The sequence below is a fragment of the Staurois parvus genome, unplaced genomic scaffold (genome assembly GCF_062004578.1).
Source record: "Staurois parvus isolate SC_StPar_1 unplaced genomic scaffold, SC_StPar_1.0 ptg001713l, whole genome shotgun sequence".
Lineage (NCBI taxonomy): Eukaryota > Metazoa > Chordata > Amphibia > Anura > Ranidae > Staurois > Staurois parvus.
The window spans coordinates 44,652-55,000 of record NW_028319509.1 but is presented as its reverse complement, the minus strand read 5'-3'; the positions used below and the strand labels follow the sequence as shown (position 1 = coordinate 55,000).

Sequence of the window (10,349 nt, the reverse complement as noted above, 5' to 3'; positions counted from 1 at the left end):
GGTTCAGAATATTTTTTTTTCCTTGTTTTTCACCTCTAAAACCTAGGTGCGTCTTATGGAGCGAAAAAAACGGTATTTAAAATATACTTTTCTTCCATGTGAGAAATCCCAAAATTTTCAAATGAGGTTCAAATGGTGTATGGCCAGCTTCGGTCTCTGTCCCATAACCCTTTGATGTTGCTTAATTTATAGCAGATCTGCTTTAAGAAGAGGTGGAATTTCTCAGCTTGACTTCTTTAGTACATTGAGGTTTCATTTTAAACCAATGCCCGCCCGACGTTGCCCTGAGCGCTTTCTTACATGCCGGTAATGCTGCTTGACAAGTTTTTTAAGAAAAAAAAATAGGTGCAGTTGCTTTGACACTATAAAATCTATAAAATTAGATTTTCAAGGAAATTGTGCAGAAAAAATAGAAGTCTGTACTGAGGACTACTTGATTTTCTCACATTAACTCATTATTTGCCAGTGGCAGGACTTCAACCAAGAATTTTAATTTTATAGCTGTATGACTGTGGAGGTTCCCATATATCCAAGTCTTGGTATAGCTGGTAGTAGGTGGTCTCATGTCACTGGCCTTGTTCTGTCATGTTGAAGATGTTTTGGCGCTTATCCAACAGGCTTCCCTAGCTCAGGGCCAGGGACCCCAGCACTGATAGCCACACAAGATACGTAATCACCTTAATTCTGCCACTATAGAATGTGTTGACTATCCATGATAGGATGAAGCCTGAAGTGAAATCCCATCTCCTAGGACTCACTAACATTAAGGAGAGGTACAAAAGAAACATGAAATATAAAGTCTACACCTACTTCCATACCCATTCACCTACTCCTTCCTTCCATCCATTCCTTGCCACTCTACCAACCCCCATCCCCATTCACCGTACTGCTTATCCTCCCTTCTATCCATTCTCCTGCCGCTCCAACTACACCTATCCCTATTCATCCTTCTGCTTATCCTCACCTCCATCCCTTCCCTTTGCCACTCCACCTACCCCCATCCCCATTCACCATACTGCTTATCCCCTCTTCTATCCATGCCTCTGCTGCTCCACCTACCCCAATCTCCATCCACCCTACTGCTCATCCTCTCTTCCATCCAATCCTCTGCCGCTCCACCTACCCCCATCCCCATTTACCCTACTGCTTATCCTCCCTTCCATCCATTCTCCTGCCGTTCCACCTACCCCAATCCACATTCACCCTTGTGCTTATGCCCTCTTCTATTCATTCCTCTGCTGCTCTACCTAACCCCTTCTCCATTCACCCTACTGCTTATCCTCCCTTTTGTCCATTCCTCTGCCACTCCACGTTCCCCCATCCCCATTCACCCTGCTGCTTATCCCCTCTTCTATCCATGCCTCTGCCGCTCCACCTACCCCAATCCCCATCCACCCTACTGCTCATCCTCTCTTCCATCCGTTCCTCTGCTGCTCCACCTACCCCCATCCTCATTTACCCTACTGCTTATCCTCCCTTTCATCCATTCTCTTGCCATTCCACCTACCCCAATCCCCATTCACCCTTCTGCTTATGCCCTCTTCTATTCATTCCTCTGCTGCTCTACCTAACCCCTTCTCCATTCACCCTACTGCTTATCCTCCCTTTTGTCCATTTCTCTGCCACTCCACCTACCCCCATCCCCATTCACCCTACTGCTTATCCTCCCTTCCATCCATTCCTCTGCCGCTCCACCTACCCCAATCCCCATTCACCCTTCTTCTTATCCTCCCTTCCATCCATTCTTCTGCTGCTCCACCTACCTGCATCCTTCTTCACCCTACTGCTCATCCTACCTTCCATCCATTCATCTTCCACTCCACCTACCCCCATCCCCATTCACCCTTCTGCTCATCCTACCTTCCATCCAATCCCCTCCCACTTCACCTTCCTCCATCCCCATTCACCCTTCTGCTCATCCTGCCTTCCATCCTTTCCTCTGCTGCTCCACCTACCCCCATCCCCTATCACCCTACTGCTTATCCTCCCTTCCATCCATTCCTCTGCCGCTCCACCTACCTCCATCCCCATTCACCCTTCTGCTCATCCTACCTTCCATTCAATCCCCTCCCACTCCATGTGTCCAGCCAAAGCTTCTACAAATAAGGTTCATCATCACTATAATCATCCTAAAATGTCGAATGATTTTCTTTTGGTCAGGAAGCAATTCAACTCCAACTGTTACCTGCAATGAGGGGATTCTAAATATATTTTTACCAAAATGTTGGCTGGAAGAAAATGGTTTTAACGTGTCAACTGTACGGCTGAAACGTTTCGACTGCCTGGCAGCAAAAGAGATTGTGGATAATACGGCCCAGATGACCTTCCATACACCGTTGGCAATTAATTACTGCAACACCACTGCAGAGGTAAGTCTAGACCCATCAGATAGGCTGCCCATCGGAAAGCATTGGGTTTTGAATGGAAATAATGCTGTTTAATTATAGCAATATTTTAGGTTTAAAATGTATTAGGTGAAGTACAGACAGATGCAGATGCCTTCTGGCCGAGCTCTTGGGGGAAAAAAGGGCTTGGCTCTTGGGACGAATCTTCCCTGGTGATCACTATTTTGTCCCTTTAAGAAAGCCAGCACCTGCTAAGGTCCCCTCTCCATAGGTACAAACATGCATGCTTTACAAATGCAATCCTACGTGTATGTTTATGGCAATTGCTGGGCGTCCAGATTCTAGAAACAGACCAAAGCTAAGACATCCAGTGCAGGAAATATAGGAACATTGTTGGGGATGCCATATTCCATGAAACAGACAGTCTGTAATTTGTTCCAAAACTAAAGCTGGCCATAGAGGGTTAAGTTTTTTTTTTTCATTAAGCCAACAGATTCCTCCAGCCACACAAATGAGGTGGAGGAATCCCCCCTGTGGGTGTAACGGAACCGGACCCCGACTGCACTTGGGTATTTCCGTTAGGATACCGCTTCCCTGTCCGAACACCGACCACAGACACCACAGCAGACCATACAAGACTAGACGACACCAGTCTTGAAGTAAAACCGGGAAATAGACTACTTTATTTTAACACAGATACAAGATATATACATTCAAGGGAACAATCCCCCCTCCCTGCATAATGACACAGGGCGGGGCAATCTACATTTAGTAACAAGAGACACACCAGCAGACAGTCCCATTAGGAGGGAGGGCTGCTGGAGATACCCCCCACCAAGCCAATACACATAAACACATACATCCCATAATAGTTTGCTCCCAAGCAAGACACACAATAGAACAATGGGATGCAACCGCATGGCATTAAACAATCAACAACCCCCCACCCCAATATTAGGACACATCACCCTGTACCCCTAACAGGTACAGGGTGACTTACACATAATAGGGATATGAGGAGCTGAGACAGGGGTCTCCCCACCTCTGCAAAGTGCGCTGTGTTCCATGGGCCCCCCACCCAAAGTGACTCCCGTCACAGTGGGACAATGGGACCTGGCACTGTTAGAATACGCTGAGCAGCAGCTTCAGCCACTGATCAACAAAAAGGTTCCACTATGTCCCATCAACAGAAGTCAATCAAATGATTGACTTCTGTTGAGCAGGCATGGCCACACACTGAACCGGGCAAATTTCGATCATCACTTGGCCAGTTTTAGACTCTTTTCACACAGGTGGCACTTTTACCATGCCCCCAACCACCCAATGGCAAGGAAGCACACATTGCGGTGGCTGTGATGCTTTGCGTTGTGGTGCAGAAATCTTAACTTGACTTGCCAACTCTGACATGAAGCACTATCTGACTAGTTTGTCAATGGAAGTGAATGAGACCATGCCACAACCATTTCTCCGCTCCACCCAGTGCGTTTCGTCATAAACAGCCATCTTCCGGGGCTCCTCTGTACACATCCAGGAATAAAACTCAGCATTTCATGGTGTGTTTTCCATCATGCAGACGCTGCCCATGCATTTTGTGTCCATTTATAGCAAAAGAAAAGAGTCAAAGCCAAGTCTGACATGGACTGGTTTTTCAATGGAAGTGAATGGGACCACGCCGCAACCATTTCTCTGCAGCACCATTTAATAGGCATAAAACCTCACTTACAAACATTTAAAAAAAATTACATATCAGTATATTCACCAAACCAGCAAAAACAGCATCAACTTCCGTTTCACTTCTTTTTGTGATGACGTCACGGAGAGGCTCCGCCCGATGTGTTTCATCATAAACAGCCGTCTTCCAGAGCTCCACTGTACACTTCCAGGAATACAACTCAGCATTTCATGTGTCTTCCATCATGCATCATGCTTTACCAAGTAATTATAGATCTGTTAGTGTAACTTCTATAGTTGGGAAGATACTGGAAAATTTTATAAAAGACCACATAGAGGAGTTCTTGCTGGAAAAAAATGTTTTAAGCAACAGACAGCATGGAGTCATGAAAGACAGAAGTTGTCAAACAAATCTGATTTCTTTTTATGAGGAGGTGAGCAAAACCTTGGACAGAGGAGTGGCGGTGGACGTGGTATACTTGGACAGAGGAATTGGCTGTGGATGTGGTATACTTGGACAGAGGAGTGGCGGTGGACGTGGTATACTTGGACAGAGGAGTGGCGGTGGACGTGGTATACTTGGACAGAGGGGTGGCTGTGGACGTGCTATGCTTGGACAGAGGGATGACTGTGGACGTGGTATACTTGGACAAAGGGGTAGCTGTGGACATTGTATACTTGGACAGAGGGGTGGCAGTGGACGTGGTATACTTGGACAGAGGGGGGCTGTGGGTGAGGTATACATGGACAGAGGGGTGGCTGTAGACGTGGTATACTTGGACAGAGGAGTGGCGGTGGACATTTTATACTTGGACAGAGGGGTGGTGGTAGACGTGATATACTTGGACAGAGGCGTGGCGGTGGACATGGTATACTTGGACAGAGGGGTGGTGGTGGAGGTGGTATACTTGGACAGAGGGGTGTCTGTGGATATGGTATACTTGGAGAGAGGAGTGGCGGTGGACGTTGTATACTTGGACAGAAGGATGGCGGTGGACGTGGTATACTTGGACAGAGGGGGGCTGTGGGTGTGGTATACATGGACAGAGGGGTGGCTGTGGATTTTGTATACTTGGACAGAGGGGTGGCGGTGGATGTGGTATACTTGGACATAGGGGTGGCTGTGGACGTGGTATACTTGGACATAGGGGTGGCTGTGGACGTGGTATACTTGGACAGAGGGGTGGCTGTGGACGTGGTATACTTGGACAGAGGGGTGGCTGTGGACGTGGTATACTTGGACAGAGGGGTGGCGGTGGACGTGGTATACTTGGACAGAGGGGTGGCTGTGGACGTGGTATACTTGGACAGAGGGGTGGCTGTGGACGTGGTATACTTGGACAGAGGGGTGGCTGTGGACGTGGTATACTTGGACAGAGGGGTGGACGTGGTATACTTGGACAGAGGGGTGGCTGTGGATGTGGTATACATGGACAGGGGGTGGCGGTGGACGTGGTATACTTGGTTTAACGGCAAATGCTGGGTGCAATAACTAAAAGCAAGTCATATACGTGCACACAATCAACATGTAGTCATGCTGGTACCTTTTAATCAGCATTTAAACCGTTACATATTCTACGCATGTGAAAGACCATCTACCAAATGAATACCTGCCCCGGCACATCATAGCATTCACGCGGCACTTCAAGAAATAACAGAATCCAACTGCAATATTCTTGCACCGTCAAAACCTCCACTTTTATTATCACACAACACACAGGAGGATATATCTTATAGTCATCACAATCTGCATCATAACACACACCAATAATAATGTGAGCATTACAGCATGAAACAGACACATCATTTGACAGAGTCACAGCACAGAATTAATACATTACCAAAGCTATGATAGATGCTGGAAGGAACAAATCCCATCGGAACCAAACTGCCCAGAGGGGAAGCCGTAAGCACGACCAATCAACAAACCCATATAGCCTTGGCAAAAATCCCAGCGTCAAAGCATCCCCTCACGCATGGAATGGCTTCCAATAATTGGTCTCGCTTAGACTTTCGGCTTTTAAACCATTTTTATGGAAGCTTTCCAATAGTGGGCGGGCGCCACACCCACCACAGGAGGAGCTAGCAGAAGGGTTCCGCGAGGATAACAGAGTCACGCTAAACCACCATATTGATCCCACATCGTTATCTGAAAAGTTACATTTTTGATTCTGATCTAAACTTCTTCTCATCTACCCAAAACTTAAAGATTTCTAACTTCTCAAGCAAGTAGATGTCTTTGAACAGGTTCTTATCTTCTAATGTGACATACTAGATGTCATAAACACGTTCAATTTCCATAAACAAGTTTTTATCTTGCTCTAAGCAGAATGTCTTGTGACTCGACTCTGTTCTTTTGGCTTAGAGAAATGACATCAGTCACTTCTCATGCCCCTGGCATTTGGGCAACAATGCTTTACTGTTAAAATTACCCAAGAAACAAAGGGTCCAAGGCCAACACATTTCATAGGCATTACACTTGGATTTTGCAAAAGCGTTTGAGAGAGTTCCCAACACACAGCTAATGTGTAAGTCTACGGGCTGGAAAAATCCAAATGTAAATGGATAGAAAACTGGCTAAAAGATCGTATTCAGAGAGTAGTGGTTAATGATTCATACTCTGAATGGTCTAGGGGTGTCAGTGGTGTACCACAAGGTTCAGTTATTAGTGGGGTACCCCAAAGATCAGTGTTATTAGTGGGGGACCCCAAGGATCAGTGTTATTAGTGGGGGACCCCAAGGTTGTGTTATTAGTGGGATACCCCAAAGATCAGTGTTATTAGTGGGGTACCCCAAGGATCAGTGTTATTAGTGGGGGACCCCAAGGATCAGTGTTATTAGTGGGGGACCCCAAGGTTGTGTTATTAGTGGGATACCCCAAAGATCAGTGTTGGGACCCTTACTTTTTAATCTATTTATAAGCGATATCGGGTCTGAGATTATAAATCCCATTTCAGTCTTTGCAGATGACACCAAGCTGTGCCGGGGAATAACGTTCTTACAGGATGTCTCCAACTTACAAGCCGACCTCAATGCTCTGTGTAATTGGGGGACTATGGGGCCAATGAGGTTTAATGTTGATAAATGTAAGGTTATGCACTTGGGGGCTAAAAATATGCATGCATTATACATACTAGGGGGGTACAACTGGGGAGGGGGGGTCAGCGGTGGAGAAGGATCTGGGGGGGGGTCAATGGTGGAGAAGGATCTGGGGGGGGGGTCAATGGTGGAGAAGGATCTGGGGGTTCTGGTAGATCACAAGCTTAATAATGGCAGCAATGCCAAGCTGCGGGTTCTAAAGTGAGCAAAATCCTCTCTTGTATTAAAAGAGGTATAGACTTCAGAGAGAGAGATATCATCCCCCCCCCCCCCCGGTACAAATCATTAGTAAGACCTCATCTGGAATATGCAGTTCAGTTTTGGGCACCAATTCACAAAAAGAACATTGGGGAACTGGAGAAAGTACAGAGAAGGGCAACCAAACTGATAAGAGGCAGGGGAGGACTGACCATTTGGAAACTCGGGCACTGCCCGAGGGCCCTGGGTCAGTAGGGGGCCCCATGAGATGCCCCTGGTACCTTTTTCATAGGCTTTTTTGAGTTTGGGCAAGGATACAGGGGCACAGGCAGCACAAAACCTAAATACACCCCTGTGCTCACGTAATAACATGCGAGTGCTGCTCAGTCCTGAAATGCTGTAAACTCAGCCTGCGTGATGATGCCCCCCCCTGGGGGTGGGGGGCGTAAACAACAGGAAACGGGCAGAATGAAAAAGTGTTGTTGTGTTGGCAGAGGACTGCCAGCGTTGGACCGAGAAGGAAGTCGGGGACAGTGCTGGATCGTGGAGATTTTTTTAGTGGGGTTTTAAATATTTAAAAAAACAAATCTTGATGTCGCAACTGAACTATTTGCTTTTAAAACCAGTTTTATGATTCTTTTTCTCTTTCCGCAGGTGAACGCGACCCAGGTCACATACATGAACACGCTGTATGGATTTTCCGAGACCTCTGTAAATCCAATACAACGAATCTTGGTTATGAATGTTTCCTGCACTGTCCCCATGAGTGCCGCCGCACAGCTTAGGATCACCATGAAGCCAGCACTCCGGTAATATTTATCATTCGTTAAGGTTCCTTTTTGCATGCCGAAATCCCAATTGGTCCGTCTCTACTGCTGAGATGTACAGTTGTGTTCAAAATAATAGCAGTCAGACATCACTAACCGGATCAATCACTGTTTTTGGTAGAAATGATATTTCTACATGGCAAATAATTTCCTAGCAGGTGTAGTAGAGTCATAGAAATCCAACAGACCCAACAGTCATGACATGCATGCTGCTGATTCTGTGTCATTGAATCACTCATTGAAAGGGGCGTGTTCACAATAATAGCCGTGTGGAGTTCTATTAGTGACGTCATTCATTCTTTGAAAAACAGGTGGCAATTATTGCCCTTATTTAAGGAAGGAAGGCAGCAAATGTTGGACATGCTGGTTACAGTGCATTTCGCTCTGAAATTCTGAGGAAAATGGGTCGTTCCAGACATTGTTCAGAAGAACAGCGTACCTTGATTAAACAGTTGATTGGAGAGGGGAAAACATATAAAGAAGTGCAGAAAATGATCGGCTGCTCAGCTAAAATGATGGCAAATGCTTTAAAATGGCAACCAAAACCTGAAAGATGCGGAAGAAAGTGAAAAACTACCATTGGAATGGATAGAAGAATAGCCAAAATGGCGCGGACTCAGCCAACAATCAGCTCCAGGAAGATGAAAGAAGGTGTGACGTTCCCTGTGAGGACTGTTACAATTAGAAGACGCCGATGTGAAGCCAAGCTATCTGCAAGAAGTCCCCGCAAAGTCCCACTGTTGGGAAAAAGACGTGTGCTCAAGAGGTTACAATCTGCCAAAGAGCACATTGACCGGCCTAAAGAGAAATGGCGCAACATTTTGTGGACTGATGGAAGTAAGATTATTCTTTTTGGGTCTAGTGGGCGGAGACAGTTTGTCAGACGACCCCCAAACACTGAATTCAAGCCACAGTACACTGTGAAGACCGTGAAGCATGGTGGTGCAAGCATCATGATATAGGGATGTTTCTCATACTACGGTGTTGGGCCTATTTATCACATACCAGGGATCATGGATCAGTTTGAATACATCAGAATACTTGAAGAGGTCATGCTGCCTTATGCTGAAGAGGAAATGCCCTTGAAATGGGTGTTCCAACAAGACAACGACCCCAAACACACCAGTAAACGTGCAACATCTTGGTTCCAGACCAACAAGATTGACGTTATGGAGTGGCCAGCCCAATCCCTGAATCTTCATCCAATAGAAAACTTGTGGGGTGACATCAAAAATGCCGTTTCTGAGGCCAAACCAAGAAATAGAGAAGAACTGTGGAATGTGGTCCAATCATCCTGGGCTGGAATACCTGATCACAGGGGCCCGAAGTTGGGGGACTCCATGCAACACAGATGTACAGCAGTTCTCAGAAACAGTGCGACTACAACCAAATATTCATGAAGCCATTCAAAGGAAAGCAAAATCTTCAAACATTTCTCAGTTTATATAGTGAATGTTTGAGTTTGTAAAGAAGAATACAAACACGGCCATTTTTTTGAACCGTCTAATATTTACTTTTTTTCCATTTTTTTAGAGGAACAACACAAATTTGATGTATTTTTCTTCATGTTCTGATTTGGAATAGAATGTGTCGTGTTCCCAATGCATTTGTGTGGATGGAAATAAAAGCTATTAGAAGGATTTTCACCTTTATTCACTTTTTTCAACACACTGCTATTATTTTGAACACAACTGTACATTCACCGGGCAGTCTGCTAGGTCCACCTTGCTAGTACCGGGTTGGACCCCCTTTTGCCTTCAGAAATGCCTTCATTCTTCGTGGCAAAGATTCAACAAGGTGTTGGAAACATTCCTCTGGGATTTTGGCCCATATTAACATAACATGAAAAAGAAAAAGTAACTCCAGTCCCCTTTGGGTTAGATAAATCAATCAATCATTTATTCATTCAATCATTCAATCAATCAATCAATCAATCTTTTCCCTTTTCCTTTAATGCCACCCATCACCAAAAATGAAAGATAAGATGTGGGCTCACCAAATAGAAGTGACCCCTTTATTTAGAGTCCTCAACCCTTCACACAGGACTCAGCGCTGTTTCGGTATAAAACTCCTCAGATGATGATTATTATACAGGATTTATATAGCGCCAACAGTATACGCAGCGCTGTACAATATATGGGAGACAATACAATGACAATACAGTCCAATACAGAAGGAAAAGGAGGGCCCGGCTCATGGAGCTTACAAT

General features: G+C 45.6%; 1 protein-coding gene across 1 annotated transcript in view; it reads left to right on the top strand.

The window, feature by feature from the left end:
- Positions 1–10,349, top strand: part of LOC149434670 (uncharacterized) — a gene marked incomplete at its 3' end in the record, with an annotated part of 77,711 nt that overhangs the window by 22,724 nt on the left and 44,638 nt on the right. The window contains exons 4-5 of the mRNA XM_089663539.1: positions 2,161–2,369; positions 7,968–8,122. Of these exons, the coding sequence (XP_089519665.1) occupies positions 2,161–2,369; positions 7,968–8,122 (364 nt within the window). The remainder of the gene's footprint in view (positions 1–2,160; positions 2,370–7,967; positions 8,123–10,349) is intronic.